Genomic DNA, 17,423 nt, shown 5'->3' on the forward strand with positions numbered 1-17,423 from the left:
GTAGGGCGCACAGTACCCTTCCAGTGAGCTTCCAGCGTTGTACACGAGGTGGCAGCACAGGAATATGAAAAAGGCGGATTTCAACAAGGCCTTATATGGGCTTTAAGTTACGCTATTTGGTCGGCGCAATGCGCCAGCTACCTTCGAAAGAGTGATAGACTGCTTGCTGCGCGGCTCTAGGCCCACATGTTTATGTTGCTTGGACGATGTGGTGGTTTTGTCGCCCACGTTTCCCAGGCACCTCAAAATTCTGGCGATCATTATTTCTGTCTCCTGTAGAGTCGGACTGCAGCTGAACTTGTCGAAATGCGAATTCGGTCGCCGCCAACTCACCATTCTCGCACACCTGGACGACACTTCTGGTGTCCACCCGGAACCTGATAAAGTTTAAGCCGTCAAGAACTTCCCTAATATCCAATCGTATACGAATGTGCGTAGCTTTGTCGGGCTCTCCTCTTACTTCGGCGGTTTCATAAAAAAATTAGACGGCATCGCTTGTGCCCTCAAGGACCTCCGAATGAAAGGCACCCCTTTTACTTGTGGTCCTGGTCCTGTCCCCTAGAAGGCCTTTTGTTCGGTAGTCGACTTGCTCACCTCCCCAGCTGTATTGGCACATTTCGATCCCTTGGCTGAGACTGAAGTTCGCACAGACGCCTGCGGATATGAGATCGGCACCGTGCTCGCCCATCGCCATCAGGTCCATGAACGTATTATTACTTATGTGAGCCGCCTTCTGCCACTGAGCGAAATTACAGAATTACAGAGCGCGGTGTCTAGGCCATGAGCGGGCCGTGGCTAAGCTCCGACCCTACCTGTATGGCCGTCCATTCTTCCTTGTGACCGATCACCATGCCCTTTTTTTGGTTTTATTCACTGAAGGACCCCACAGACCACCCCTGCCGTTGGGCGTTGCGCTTACAAGAGTATTCTTACACCGTTCATTACAAGTCTGGGCATTTCTATCAAGACGCCAACTGCCGGCCTCGGCAGCCTTTGGAGCCGCCTGATCGTGAAGACAACGACCTCGGCCCATGCCTCTTCGCTATCTCCGATCTAAACATCGCGCACGAGCAACGGAAAGACTCTTGTATTCCAACATTGATCGCCTCATCTGTGCCAGCCCTGATTTTTCTCTTCAACTTTTCGTCCTTCAGGATTGCTTCCTATGCCGCCGAAGCGTTCATACTGACGGACTTCCGCTCTCGCTAGTCATCTGTCCTAGCGGAACTACACGACCTACCGACCGCGGATCATCTCGGGGTCTCCCACACGTACGATCGCGTTCAACGCCACTTCTTCTGGCCCGGCCTGCAGCGCTGTGTTCTGAGTTACGTTGCTTCTTGTGACCGCTCACAACGCAGCAAGAGACCATCCACGCTGCACGCTGGCCTTCTACAACGTATTGAACCTATTTTTGTCCCGAGTAGTAAACGACATCCGCCGGTCATGTGCCATGCAGCATAAGCTCACCAAAGCCTATCATCCCCACACGAAGGGGCTTACCGAGCGGCTCAACAAGACCCTGGCTGATGTGCTATCTATGTATGTCTCACCCGACCATTGCGATTGGGACGTTGCGTTGCCCTACACAACCTTTGCGTATAATTCGTCGCGGCATGACAACACCACCTATTCGCCTTTCTTAATTGTGTTTGGTCGGCATCCTGCCCTGCCCTTGGATACATTGCTACCGACTTCTAATCTATTCACCACTGTCTATGCACGTGACGCCATCTCCCAAGGAACTATGGCCCTCCAAATCACTAGAGAGCGGCTCGCCGCCGCCCAAATCTACTGAAGCCCCTATACGACCGCCGGCGTCGCATAGTAGACCGTTTTCCGGGCTCACTCGTCCTCGTTTGGACCGCTTCGTGCTGTGTCGGTCTCTCTGAGAAACTTCGTTAGTACAGTGGCTCTTATCGAGTGCTCCGTCAGGTGACCTACGTGACCTAGGATTTTAGTCCCCTCGCTTCTTCGACGTCGTCCATTCGTCCTGAAACTGACATAGTGCACGTCGTTCGCCTCAAACCTTACCACGCGACTGCTTATCCTCCATTTAGCACCGGGATTTATGTTACGGCCGTAGATGCGGACCACAATCTCCGCTCGCACGTGGAACGCGAAGAGAACGAAGTGCATTGTTGGTGCTGGGCCCCGCTTGTCTTGTTGTTCGGCTGCGCCTCGCTGTGTACTTTCCCTCTCTAAATACATTCACTGTTTGCGTTAGACGTCTTCACGTTACAATAAATTAGCATTTGGCCAAATAAAAAAGTAACATTGTTGTAATCTTTCGCTGCTACCTAGGAAAGAGTTCACAAAAAGCACTAAATAAATTTACAAATGACGTATGAGCAAGCCGAACTACTAATTAAGTAGGAAATGACGATTATGAGCAAGCCGAACTAATAATTAAGTAGGAAATGACGACTGAATAAACAAATGAATGATTGCATGCAATACCGAGTCAGTGACCGCTAAATCAGTGGGTGCTCAAACGAGCGAGAAGAAAAAGGAGCTAGGCACCATGCGATACTCCTCGAGGTTGGCGTGCTTGCAGGTGGCGCCGTAGCCGCTGGGCGCCGGCTCGATTGGTGAGAGGCTGAATTTGACCATGGCCACGCTCAGGGAGAACAGCACCACCACCTGGTCCCCAAGCTGCGCCTTGTTCATCAGCTCCAGCGCTGTGTCCTTACGGGGGACATGCGTCGCATACGTAAGGACTCCCAGGCACTGCTCGTATCAAGACTGCTTCAGAAACTAGCGATAAGGGAAACCCGCAGCAGTCACGACTGAGTGATAGTGCATGCTGCAGGGACTCACTTTCGAACCAACTGAAGTGAGCAGCCTAACGGGAATAGAGCGGATAACTTAAGTAACAAGCCATACGCTGATCTCTATATTAAGTTACAAAATACACTTCCAAGCACCTTATATAGCTTCCACAAAGCAGTTTCTCATCAAAACACCTCCGCGAATAGGCCAGGTTACAAACCAAGGTGCACGAAAGTTTACACATTTCTCTCTGCAATTGTTTACTTTTATTTATGTTGTTTTTATTTCTGTTTTCAATTTTAACTTTATTCTTGTTTTTATTTGTTTTGTTTCTTACGTCATTCTAGTAGTCCACGCTGTTATTGTTTTCATTTTTCTTATAATATTTTTGTTTGCGTTCCGCTGCCTCCCAGTGTTTTTTGCATACCGGCATGGACCAGAAGGACGCAACGAGTATTTTAATATTTGTATTTCGCGCCCCGCTGCCTCCCAAGGTCGTTTTATCAAATCGACATGAACCTGGAGAACGGGAGGGGTAGAGCTTTCGTTGTAAAAAAAAAAAAAACACTGCTAACCGCGTGATGCGTCGCGTGTGCGCGCTTGGTCTGGCGCAAGTGCGAAATAGTGGGAAAACGATTTTCAGGTGAATAGCAACATCGAAAAACGGAGCTACATTATGAGAACACACGATTACAAATTATTCTCGCTTAGAATAACTCTATTCTCGCTGAACCAGTGCCACTATCCCGCGCCGCGCGCAGATTACACGGCTTTGAAGCCAGGTTGAGGATGTCAAGTGTTAACGCTGGACATGATAAAATTTTTGTGCAGTCGCACTCTTTCTTTACCTCCGCGAAGATTCATGAATTCCTGTTCAACGCAAGCGAGTTTTTTGTCCCTGTGAACACTGCGCAGCTTAGATTCACAACAAACTGACACAATTTAAACTCATTCACATCAATATCGAGTAGGCCGCATTTTTGCTCTCTCGCGTTGCGAGAGTTGTGAGCTTTCTGTATAACCAAAGAGTTAAAATGAAAAACAAAAAGTTGGCGAATAAAACGTTCACCATTTTCAAGACGCTCGTGGACATTATCGAAACCGTCACAGAACGCATTTTCAAATTCACAACTTCGCGAACGTCCGCGCGGCGTATGTAACTTTTCTTTAGCGCGCGGTGATCGCGGGGTTTCAACTGAGTTTCTGTTATATCGCACACAGAACGGCACTGGTGGAGCATTGTTGCATACTGCAGATGTACTTTGGCATCACCCTCATTTGCATTGCAGTTTGCAAAGCATCACGTACGTTTCTTTGAACGACAGAGTCATGAATGCGTGACGCTCTCGTTCAGTGCAAACAAACCAAATTAAGTGGAACTGGAGTAACAAACCAATGCCTTTCAGAATTCCCAAAGGCCTACTAGAGATCGCGAGTGATCCAAAGAAACTAAAAGGACTGACAATGATGTTTACGGCCCTTTTTCAATCAGTCAGCATCCACAGTGTGTACCTACGCACTAATTAATTTGCATTCAGACCTGCGCCACGGTCTTATGATCAAAGTCAGGAGCGCGTAAAACGCAGCAGCGCAGGTATAATTGCTCGGAATGAAGTATGCTTGCTGGATAACTTTCACGGGAAAGCAAAAAGAGTTTTGACCATAGAACTCACTATATTCGGCAGCGGTTGGGGTAGTGTGTTCTGGAGGACGGTCGGCCCGGCTATAATACATTCGGGAGTCCAACTTGTTATGTGGGTGTACACGGCGAGCAGGTCGACGCTGAATTCCCTGAAGCGAAAAACACGCGACGGGAAAGAGCGTCACCAATGGACTCTGCGGCTTGCGGTGTAAATGGCGCGCGGAAGTTGAAGGGCAAGCAGTGCATTAACGTCTGGCTTTGAATGTTACCGCTGAAACTTGACTGCTTCGATTGACGTTGACAGTACACGAAGGAAACAAGCACGAGCAGCAGCTGATTATTTCAGCAGTTAAAAAGGCTTCCGCTTAAGCACAGCTCCCCAGCCTGGACGTTTTCAACTGGTCGGATTTTGTACACACACATTCAACAACTCCGCTACACGGTATAAAATACCCAGCCCGGACGTATTTAACTGGTCGGATTTTGTACACACACATTAAACACCTCCGCAACACGGTATACATTACCCAGCCCGGCCGTTTTTAACTGGTCGGGTTTTATACACACACATTCAACAACTCCGCTATACGATATACATTACGCAATGTCAAACCACTATGCTAGGCATGATGAAGCAGCAACCAATCTTCCCATACCTGACATTAGGTGACGCATCTTCAAGATTGGCGGACTTGCAATGGACCAAATGATGTAACTAAATGAACAGATCACTGCACTAAAAGCGCATGTGGTACCTCCTCCGCCCTTTACTCGGTCCACCGGTCCGCACAGTGATCGAACATTTGATCACGGTAGGCGCGAAGCAACCGACACAAATCTTACAAACATCTACTGGCCTTTTTTCTGCATTCGTCGTCCCCACCATGCACACGAGCACCTGACCTAGGAATAGTGAACGAGTTCACCGTAGTTGCACTGGAACACGCCCTACACGCACTATTGAGTTCAGTTTATTACCTTAAAGGCTCCCTTTTAGGGGGTATTACATAAGGGTGAGATTTTAATGAAATGAGCAAACAAAGAGCGAGCATTATTTAGCACTGAAGGTGATCGGTGAAGGTGAAGGTGACACACTATGCAACAGATCAGCACAGGTGGCAGATTGTGTCCCATATACCCTTTTAAAATATTTTCCGAATAACCACAAAATTATCCTACACAGTGAAATAAACCGACACCGAAACGCAGTCACCCTTCTCACCGATCGGAAAAAGTCTACAATTGAGTTCCTGCCCAAAGCAGAAGACACACAGAACCTTCGACTAGTGTCCTTTATATAGGCCAGATAAACAGGAAAGACACCTGGGTGAAGTATTTCATGGTATCAAATTGGCTGCAAACGTACCATGACCTAAATTCACGCACTAGTCACCACTTCCGTTAGGAGAGCATTCGACAATACTGAACGTGACCCCCTCTCCCAGAATACAAAGTCCACCAACTGCAGCCCTCTACAACTATATCAGGGCTTTTCTATGGAACCGAACAGCCTGACTCCACCTACCTGAAAAAACCTCTGCCCCGATTCTTCTCAAGAGGCATACCACAGGGCTCAATATTATTGCTCCATAGCATCCTCAGCCCCGTTCAAAATAAGTAAGCGTAGCAGGGGGCGGCAGAAGGTTAGATGGGCGGATGAGATTAAGAAGTTTGCAGGCAAAGGGTGGATGCAGCTGGCAAAGGATAGGGTTAATTGGAGAGACATGGGAGAGGCCTTTGCCCTGCAGTGGGTGTAGTAAGGCTGATGATGATGATGATGATGATGATGGTGATGATGATGATGATGATGATGATGATGATGAAGGGCACCTGGGGAGGTTGGAAAGCCGTACAGGAAACCTAGACACGCTGGAAACCTACCTTCTACCATTGGACTAACTCTGTCGCCGGATAAATGGCACCTTTTACTTTAAAACGGAACAAATATCAACGAGAACACAACCAACCGATGCGCGCTCTCCCGGCAGATTAAGACATTCCTCGAGCACTCACAGGTTGTGTACAGGCATACACGTACAAGAAACTTCGTACCAACAGAATGTGTCCGCCCTATCTCTACATACGAATATTAAGCCACGTGATCAGAACAATCATCAGAAGCTACACATGACTGGAGGCGGGTCACACGTGCCTGGCAATCCATGCGCTGGCACTAAGAAAAATTCTCTACACCCACCCATATCTTCAGATGAATCAACTCAACACCTTATTGCATTACCTATACAACTTATTCCAATTCCAACATCTCATTACGTTTCTTCCCCGTAGGTGAGTACCGGTAAGAAACAGCTGTTGCACACTTTCACTTTTCTCTTGAGGGATATTGGTAGACTGTCATTTATGATATGAGAGAACCTGCCATATGCGCTCGACCCCATTCGTATTATTCTAGTTATTTCCCTCTCATAATACGAATCAGCTGTCACTACCTGCCCTAAGTAGACTTATTCCTTTACCACTTCCAGCACCTCGCTACCAATTGTGAACTGCTGTTCCTTTGCCAGACTCTTGAGCATTACTTTGGTTTTCTGCATGTCCATTTTTAGACCCACCCTTCTGCTCTGCCTGTCTAACTCATTGATCATGATTTTCAGTTCACCTCCTGAGTGACTCAGCAAGGCAATGTCATCAGCGAATCGAAGATTATTTAGGTATTCTTCATTAACTCTCATCCCCAACTGTTCCCAATTCAGGCCTCGGAATACCTCCTGTAAAGAGGCGGTGAATAGCATTGCCGAGATCGTGTCTCCTTGCCTGATGCCCTTGCTTATTGGAATTTTATTTCATACTTTACGGAGGACTATAGTAGCTGTGCAGTTGCAATACATATCTTCCAGTATTTTGACATGCAGCTGTTCTTTACCCTGATTACGCAATGCCTGCGTAGACTACCGCCGTCTGAACAAATTTTTCCGCTAGGACATTCACCCTATCCCTCGTATCGACGACGCCCTCGACTGCCTGCAAAGCGCTGAGTTCTTTTCTTCATTGGACTTACGTTCCGGTTACTGGCAGGTGACGATGGCCGAGGCCGATCGCCCAAAACCGCTTTCGTCACACCCGATGAATTTACTGTCATGCCTTTCGGTCAATGCGGTGGGCTAGCCACATTCGAGCGCATGATGGAAATCTTCTGAGAGGGCTCAAACGGAACACATGCCCTTGTTACCTTGACGACGCTGTGATCTTTTCCTCGGATTTTTCGTCTCACCTCCAGCGCCTTGAGGCTGTTCTTCGATGCCTTGCCGAAGCTGGTCTCCAACTTTATTTAAAGAAATGCCGCTTCGGAGCTCAGCAGCTCACTATTCCCGGACGTGTCGTGTCAAAGGATGGCGTTCTCCCTGACCCTGCAAAGTTGCGCGCTGTGGTCGAATTTTCAAAGCTCACTTCTGTGAAAGAACTCCGCAGCTTCATCGGCCTCTGCTCCTACTTCCGCCGCTTCGTCCGCAATTTTGCCATTATCATCAACCCCCTGACCAAGATCCTTTCCAGCTACGACCTTTCGGACTGGTCGCCAGCCTGTGATGAAGCCTTTACGACACCCCGCCTTCTAATGACTCCGCCAATCCTGCGTCATTTGAACCCTCGTTCTCCCACGGAAATCCACACCGATGCCATCGGCGTCAGCCTCGGTGCAGTACTCGCTCAGCGCAAGCCTGGCTTTGACGGGTACGTTGCCGCTTGCGCCAGCCGGACACTCACAAAAGCTGAAGCCAACCATTCTGTCACCGAGAAGGAGTGCTTAGCCATCCTTTGAATAATAATAATAATAATAATTGGTTTTTGGTGGAAAGGAAATGGCGCAGTATCTGTATCATATATCGTTGGACACCTACGATCCTTTGGGCAATCGTCAAATTTCGCCCATAGTTGTACGGCCGCCCTTTTGACGTTGTCACAGATCACCATGCCCTCTGCTAGTTGTCCTCTTTGAAATATTCCTCCGGTAGACTGGCGCGTTGGGCTCTGCGACTCCGAGAGTACGACGATAACGTTGTCTATCGTTCCGGCCGTAAACGTGCAGATAATGATGCCCTCTCACGTTCGCCTCTGCCATCTTAGGCAGTGCCTTGTACATCCGCCCTGAGTTCTTTGTCCTTTGACCCCACTAATATGGCTTCCCAGCAACGCAGAGAACTATGGATCGCTTGCCTCTTAGATTTCTTATCTGGCCGATCGTCCCCACTTCCTTCATGCGATCTTCGTCACCAGTCCCATCATTTCGCCATAAGAGCTGAGCTCCTTTACCGTCGAAACTACCTCCCGAATGGTCGCAAGCGGCTGCTTGTCATATCCATCCATATCTGCTCTGACATTTCCTCCCAATACCACGTTGATCCCCAGTGTGCCCACGCTGGCTTTGAAGACCTTCAACCGCCTACGACATCGGTACTATTGGCCTGGGATGTACCGTTATGTTCGTCAGTTCGTCCAGTCCTTGCCCGAATGCCAGCGCCGAAAAAACCCACCTCGCTGACTCGCCGCTCCTCTGCTGCCGCTGCCCTGCCCATATAAGCCCTTCTGGCATGTTGGCAATGTTGGCAAACAGCAACCGCTAGATCATCGTGGCTGTCGATCATCTTACACGCTACGCCGAAACGTCGGCTTTATCATCTGATACAGCCCACGACTGCTTCGTTCACCCTTCGTCGTATCATTCTTCGCCATTGTGCTCCCAAACTGTTGCTGAGTGATAGAGACCCCGCCTTCATCTTTGAAGTTGTTGGGGCTGTTCTTCGGGAATGCAACATCATTCTTCGCACCACTTCCGCCTAGCATCCGCAGACCAGTGGCATGGTTGAAAGTTTTAACCACACCCTCGGCGACATGCTGGCTATGTATGTTGCTTCCTATCACTGCAAGAGGGGCCGCGTTCTACCTTTCGTCACCTATGCTAACAACTCTGCTGCTGAAGCCACCCAGTTGACCTTCTTCATACTTTTTCCTGTACGGCCGTGAGCCTTCTTTCACAATGGACACCATTCTCTCATACCGCCCTGATGCTTCCGAATTTACAACTATTTCTCCGCAACTTTGCCGAAGAATGCCGACAGCTTGCCCGGTCCTTCACTCCTCATGCCCGCAAGCAGCAGAAAAGCACCGGGGATAACTCTGCACTTCCTGCTTACCTTCCTGACTCTTTGGTCTGGCTATGGGTGTCTTCCTCAAATCTCGGGCGTTCCGCCGAAGGCTTCTCAGAAAGTACCAGGTCCCCTACTGCATTCTTAAGCAGACCTCACCCGTCAATTACATCATCCGACCCCTTACTCCGTCCACTGATCACCGTCGCCGAGGCCGTGAAATTGTCCACACAGACCACCTCAAATCATACTACGACGCCGACGTCACCACATCGCCCTAGGCCGCCAGGATGGCGCCGTTTAGCCCGGAGGAAATTACAAGACAAGCCTTCGGCTCCACAACGGTCAGCGGCTGGCGCTTAAGGAAGACGACGACAAGCGCTGAACGTTCCGATGCTCATACGTGCTCTGGACTGGTCGCTGCTGCTGGACTGGATCTGCATTGTACTGGTAGTCGTTCGCGGCGCAGCGCCCCGAATTACTGCATATATATATATATATATATATATATATATATATATATATATATATATATATATATATATATATATATATATATATATATATATATATGTGTGTGTGTGTGTGTGTGTGTGTGTGTGTGTGTGTGTGTGTATGTGTGTGTGTGTGTGTGTGTGTGTGTGTGTGTGTGTGTGTGTGTGTGTGTGTGTGTGTGTGTGTGTGTGTGTGTGTGTGTGTGTGTGTGTGTGTGTGTGTGTGTGTGTGTGTGTGTGTGTGTGTGTGTGTGTGTGTGTGTGTGTGTGTGTGTGTGAGAGAGTGTGTGTGAGTGTGTGTGTGTGTGTGTGTGTGTGTGTGTGTGTGTGCGCGCGCGCGTGCGTGCGTGCGTGTGTGTGTGTGTGGGGGGGGTGTCGACACTTCGTCCTTTACGGCATCAAACGCACTACCAGGCGCGCGGGTCGCTACAGGGCTCCCCCCCCCCTCAAACAGCCGATATGTGATGCACAAAATGGTGACAAAAAAGTGCTGGCCAAGTCGTGAAAGAATCGTGCAGGACTTTCGGGGTCCGAAGGCACGGCTCGAGCGGTTGACTTTGGCAGTGGCGCTTTCGGCCTAGCTCTCGGAGGGCGTCGAGGGACGCGTAGTGGCAGTTGAGGGCAGCTAGGCCTGCTGCGTACCGTGAGATTCTCGTAAATGCTGCCGGGCTGAGCGGCCCGGTACCCAGGCAGGCGGCTACGGGAGGAGCAACGAGGTGTGTGGCAGGGAAATGGCCGAGGTAGACTGCATGTGACTCCTGGGACATGCGCACAGGCAGCCGTGATTGACTTGAGCGCAGCGGGCGGCCGCACGACTGGCGCCCTTGCCACTGGCACCGAGCCGTTCATGGAGGAGAACGCCGGTGATGTAGCGGAAATCGGAGGCAGCCACGACACCGGTGCTGCAACCGGGGCACGTCAGCGGGACTGGTCAGCCGATTTAACTTCCTAGACGGCGGCTGATGAAGCTGCTGTGTGTGTGTGGGTGGGGAGCAAGAAGAACCCACATCAGAGGCCTGGTTTGGCTGGAGGACGGGCGCTGGCGCCGGTTCAGGGTGCTTGTCAGGCAATGTAGGGCGGGTGACAATCGCCTAACTTAGCACTTCTGTCACCGGTTTGGCCTTCTTATCCTGCTTCGTGTGGCTTTTACACGCATTTCGAACCTTTGGAGGCGCTGGGGGTGTGGCGAGCAGGCTACGGGAGCTGTTTAGCACCAGCTGGCTGCGGCATCGACGTCACTTTATTATGGCGCCTTTTTATTCCTCATTATTAATGATAGGTATTGCTTCACATGTGTTAATTTTGGTAGTGAAAAACAGTGCTGATTAGTTTGGATTACGAAGATTTTATTACCACTGTGTTCGTGAAGGTATCCGCTATCATCCGATACCCGACTTTCCATCCAAGGTGCGTTTTTCATCGATTCATCGGACTTTTCCTGGTTCACCGCCAAGAGGAGACGCTAGGCCGAAGCGAACCCAGGGCTCGCTAGGCCTAGCCAGCTGTTCTTCTGCCACAACATGGAGGGTTCCGCCGCCGCTTTGACGCACGGTTCCCAGGTTTCCCAAATGTGCGTGCAAGTAGAAGGAGAAGAAATTACGCCCGAGGAATTCCGACGCTCGCCCGGATGGCTGCACATCGGCGGGCACACGAGCCGAACACGCCTGCAATGAACGCAGGGTGAGTCGACTTCTCGTGCCGATACTCCGAGCTCTCGACAGAAGCCTAAATTCAACAAGAACGTTAGGAGCGCAGTTATTCGGGCGGCTCGCATGCCCGCCATGCCTGTAGAAGAAATTAAGATCGTCGTGCGGCCCCGCGATGGGCTCGATATTTTCAAGGCAGGAGCTGCATGCGTGGCTAATGCCATCATGGCGGCAGCGGGAATTGAGACGGCAGACCGAGCTGAGGATATGGCGTGTCCCAATACCCAGCAGAACATTATGGTGCTCAGCACTCCGAGCGAGGAACGAGCGGAGAAGTATGCTCGAATTCAAGCTATCAACGTCCGAGGCAAAATATACGAGGTGCGCGCGTACGGAACGACCGCCCACGACACAGTCAAGGGCGTGATCAGGGGCATAGCACTCGAGGACAGCGAAGCCGAAATAATGCAGCAGATTGTTACCAAGTACAACCCCCTCGCCGCGGAGGCGAAGCGTATCGGAAACACGACGACAGTAATCGTAGTGTTCAACGGTATCAAGGTTCCCAAGTATGTGCGTTACGGATCCACGCTCTACCCGTGCAGTCTCTACAGGAAGCAAATAGAAGTTTGCAAGGTATGCGGCAAGGTCGGCCACAGGCGCGACGTGTGCCCCACACCGGACGTTCGCGTTTGCCTTGCCTGCGGTGTTTCTAATCCAAGAGAGGGCCACAAGTGTGTCCCCAAGTGCAAGCTCTGCGCCGAAGAACACCCCACCGGGGACCGCCTCTGCAGAGCCAAATACAAGGTTCCATACGTCGTACGGCGACGGCGATGGGAACGCCGTAACGCCGAAGAAGAGCAAAAGCAAGCACTCGAATCAAGCTCGTTTCCACGCCTCGGACGCTCCCGCTCGCGCAGTGCGTCCCGTAGTGGATCCCGCAGCGCGTCGCGCAGCGCGTCGCGCCATGCCTCACGCCACGCTTCCCGTCATGCCTCGCGCAGCGCATCCCGCGGCCGTGACTCATCTGACGGGAACAGCTTCGGCGTTCAGCGATCGCGCTCCCGTGACAGAGTCAGCTGGGCCGACGCCGCAAAGGGCGGAGTTAAAAGCAGCAGCGCTAGCTCCAGCAGCGCCACTAGTGGCCGAACCACGCCGAGCAGCTGGCAGGCGTGGATTACCAGCCCCTACTACAAGGAACTCGAACAACTCCGCGCAACCAACGCGACGCTGGTAGAAACCACGCGCCGGCTCGCCCAAGAACTAGCCGAGGCCAAGAAAGAACTCCAAGCACAGCGAGCCCAGCCAGCCACTGTCCCAGCTCAGTCATCCGAGACACGTACACCCGCCGTTATCACCGAGCAGAAAACCGACACGCCATCACACCAAGGCACACAATCAATGGATACAACCCAAGACGAGCCCCAGCCGGAGCAGATCACTGACCCAACCCCCAAGAAACGAGCACGCACCTCATCACGACAGTACAAGGACCTGACCCAATTGGAAACTCAGCTCGAAGCAAAAATCGAAGCGTTCGCCAACACCTACGCCAGCACGGCTGCCGTCACCGACCAACGCCTGGCGCGGCTGGAGGAGCTGATCACCACGTCCTTCTGCACCATACAAGAGCGTTTTGCCTTCATTGAACAGACCCTTAAGCCCATAGTACGCAGCCCCACCTTTGTGGCGCAATTCTCCAACCACCCATACCTTCAAGAAGAGACGCAAGCCCCAACTCCGACACAATCATGTCCCAGCCCCAAGCCACAATAGGATCGCTACCGGGCCTTACGGTCTGGCAGTGGAACTGCAACAGTTACAACAGCAAGAGAGCAGTGCTGCAACAACACATCACCACAGTAACCAAGAAACCCGACATCATCCTGCTGCAAGAAACGGCGACGGTGACCCCCACCCTCCCTGGGTATCGCGCTCATGTTAGCCCGGCGGAGAGACGGGGCGTCTGCACGTTCGTCCGCAAAGGGCTCACGTTCATCGAGCACCAACTCAAACACGGCCGCAGCAGGGTGGAATATACCTTCACCGAAATCATCCCAAACAAACAACGGAAAGGCAGCCTGTTCATCGCCAACATCTACAGTAACCCCAAGCACCAAACACAGAAATTCAAGACCCTACTACACACAGCCAGCACCCAAGCCAAAGACAACACGTTGCTGATCGGAGGGGACTTCAACGCCGCCCATCGAGCGTGGGGTTACGTGAAGGATACGGCCAAGGGACGGGACCTATTACAAGATATCCTGGACCACAACTGTGCCCTGATCACGGACCCCGCTCATCCCACCCGCATCGGCAACTCCGTAGCACGAGACACCACACCAGACCTTACGTTCATCAAGAACGACCACACGGGCAAAGTAACGTGGCACAACACCGGCGTCGACCTGGGCAGCGACCACTACATCCTCGAAATTACGATACCGAACCAATTCCGGGGCAACACCATTATGCACAAGTGGACGGACTGGGAGGGCTTCCGTAAGGGACGTCCCACCACAGCACAAGACATCACAGACATCGAAACCTGGACGGAAGAGCTTTGCGATGCTGTGCACTCGGCCACCAAAACCATCGAAACGGACGAGGACGTCATCGCCATGGATAGCCGCCTGGCCCATCTGTTCGAGGCCAAACGTTCGATACAGGCGCGCTGGAAGCGGGCAACGGTGGAATCGCAAATTGAGAAAGAAGGTAGCCGACTTAAACAGGGCCATTGAACACCACTGCAAGGTCCTGTGCCGTCAGCAATGGAACGAAATCTGCAACCGAGCTGACAGGCAACTGCATCGCGGTTGCACCTGGAATCTATTTCGGCACCTCCTAAACGAAACCAAGACCAAGTCACACCAGCGCGACCGCCTCGCCCGCCTCCTGCACACCACAACACAACAACAAGGAAAAGACGCCGTTATCAAGAGCCTGGAAGCCAAGTATCTGCCGGACACGCCAACGGAAATCCACCCGCCGTACGGGGGGCTGCCCAACGCGTGGCTCGACCGAGACATTACCGTGTCAGAGGTACGAGTAGCGCTGCACGAGCTCAACACCCGCTCAGCAGCCGGCCCCGATCTCGTTACCAACAAGATGCTACGAAACCTCGACAATGCATCGATCGAGGCACTAACCCGTTACTTCAACGAATGCTGGCGTTCGGGCAAGCTCCCCGGACAGTGGAAAACGGCAAGAACAATCCTGATCCCGAAACCGGGCAAACCACCGGACATCGGCAACCTGCGTCCCATCTCGCTTACATCCTGCGTGGGCAAGGTGCTGGAGCACGTGGTGGCCAACCGGTGGCAGGAATACCTGGAGAAGGAAGGCCTCTATCCGGACACGATGATCGGCTTCCGACACAGACTCAGCACACAAGACGCCATGCTACAACTAAAACAAGAAATCATCGACAACAAGACACAAGACAGCAAAGTAATTCTGGGGCTCGATCTACAAAGCGCATTCGACAAAGTCAAACACTCAGCCATATTAGCACAAGTATCACGACTCAACATGGGGGTAACGAGCTACAATTACATCCAAGACTTCTTGACCAACCGCACGGTGGAACTGCACGCCGGAGACCTCAGACTCCCCGAACGCAAGCTCGGTAGCACGGGTACCCCGCAGGGTTCGGTCATCTCGCCGTTGCTCTTCAACCTCGTTATGATCGGGGTAGCGAGGGCAGTAGCGGGGACCGGCGTCCGGCATACGATCTACGCCGACGACATTACCCTGTGGGCGGCCGGCGGCACCGACGCCAGCATCGAGCAACAGCTACAAGCCGCGGTTACCGCCATCGAGCAGCACCTTGACGGCACCGGCCTAGTGTGCTCGCCCGCCAAATCCGAGCTGTTCGTCCTCACACCATTACGACCGGGACTGAAACGCGCTCCCCCTCGGGAGTGCGATCACATCAAGATCATGACCGCATCGGGGCAACGCATCCCCGAAGTTACCAAGATCAGAGTCCTGGGCCTGCTGCTAAACAAGAGCGGCCGCAACGACGACACCATCAACAAACTTACCACCAAGGCAATGGACGCCATCCGGCTCATACACCGAGTCTCGACACGACGGGCGGGCATGCGTGAAGACAGTCTCGTGCGCCTCGTCCAGTCGTTCGTGATCAGTCACATCGCCTACGTTGCGGCCTACCTCAACTGGCAGGTCACTGACAGGAACAAGATCAACACGCTGATCAGACGGGCTTACAAGACGGCGCTGGGCTTAACGGAGACCACGAGTACGGCTCGGCTCCTGCAGCTCGGCGTCCATAACACCCTAGAAGAAATAGCCGAGGCGCAGCTCACCGCGCAAATGGAGCGCCTCTCTACCACCAAGACGGGGCGCAGTATACTGACATCCCTGGGTTACAACCCCCGAACCCCCAGCCGGCAACCATGCGAGATCAGCGAGGAGGCGCGGGCTCACATCCATGTGGACCCCATCCCGAAGAACGTGCACCCCGAATACAACCAAGAACGGCGGCAGGCACGGGCCCAGGCCCTCATCGAGAAACACGCCCAAGACCCGCACGCCCGGTACGTGGACGCAGCGGAATACAAACGAGAAGGCTTCGCGGCAGTGGTCGTTGCGGCGGCTACCGGCACCACGACAACGGCAGCGAGCGTGCGGTGCACGGACGCCACAGACGCCGAGGAGGTTGCCATCGCTCTGGCGATCTCCGAGGCCGAGTGTCACACCGTGCTCAGTGACTCGAGGAACGCCGTGCGCAACTTTGCCAAGGGGAGAGTGAGCGCGCCGGCGGCCGCCATCATCGGCAAGCTCCAGCCCCAAGACCGCCGCAGCACCATCCGTATCAAGTGGTTCCCGGCGCACGCGGGCGAGTGTGCATCCTCGCCGAATCACAACGAGACGGCCCATTCGGCGGCGCGAGCGCTTACCCTCCGCGCCCCCGAGAGTGACCGTTCCGTGTGGTGGTTCGAAACCAAGGACCGCGTAACCAGTTATGGCGAAGTTACCATGTGTTACCGCCTAGCTCGACGGACAATGCCGCCTCCCCACCCGGCACTCAGTCGGGAGGAGGCCGTCATCCTAAGACAGATACAGACCGGGTCACTCCTCGCCCCGGCAGTGCTACACGTACTTCACACAGAACTCTACCCGAGCGATGTGTGCAATGTTTGTGCAGCTGGTCCGGCGGACCAATGGCACATCATGTGGGACTGTGCCAGGTTCCCGACCGAGGCTACCTCCAGGATATACCCGCCCGAACTTCAAAGTGCAGTGCAGTCTGCAGACAAGGACATTCAACTATGGGCCGTCCAGCAGGCCCGGGGTGCGCTCGAAAAGCACAAGCCTCACGACCCACCAAAAACGGGCCGAACGGGGGTAGTGCAGAGGAGGGCATAACCCCGGGTCGACGCTTGGCCAACGTCACGATGAGTCAAACCGTCGGTTGCCGGCATTTTCAATAAAGTTTTTCCTACCTACCTACCTGGAGGAGACACTTAAGCTCCGTTGTAAGCGCGTAACGCGATAGAGTTAATGGGCTGATGCCCATATATGCGTAATTGGTCATTCTATGCTTTTAACGCGACCGCGGCGGCTGCGTTTTTATGGAGGCAAAACGCTAAGGTGCCCGTGTACCGTGCGATGTCAGTGCACGTTAAAGATCCCCAGGTGGTTGAAATTCTTCAGGAGCTTTCCACTACGGCACCTCTTTCTGCCTTTCATCTTTCAATCTCTCCTTTATCCCTTCCCTTACGGCGCGGTTCAGGTG

General features: G+C 52.6%; 1 protein-coding gene across 1 annotated transcript in view; it reads right to left on the reverse strand.

Moving 5' to 3' along the window:
* LOC144130190 (uncharacterized) overlaps nt 1-17,423 on the reverse strand; it is a 103,965-nt gene that overhangs the window by 41,531 nt on the left and 45,011 nt on the right. The window contains exons 6-7 of the mRNA XM_077664183.1: nt 4,446-4,563; nt 2,524-2,688 (exon numbers count right to left, since the gene is read on the reverse strand). Coding sequence (XP_077520309.1) covers nt 2,524-2,688; nt 4,446-4,563 — 283 coding nt within the window. The remainder of the gene's footprint in view (nt 1-2,523; nt 2,689-4,445; nt 4,564-17,423) is intronic.

This window comes from Amblyomma americanum, chromosome 4 (assembly GCF_052857255.1).
Source record: "Amblyomma americanum isolate KBUSLIRL-KWMA chromosome 4, ASM5285725v1, whole genome shotgun sequence".
In the NCBI taxonomy this organism is placed as follows: domain Eukaryota; kingdom Metazoa; phylum Arthropoda; class Arachnida; order Ixodida; family Ixodidae; genus Amblyomma; species Amblyomma americanum.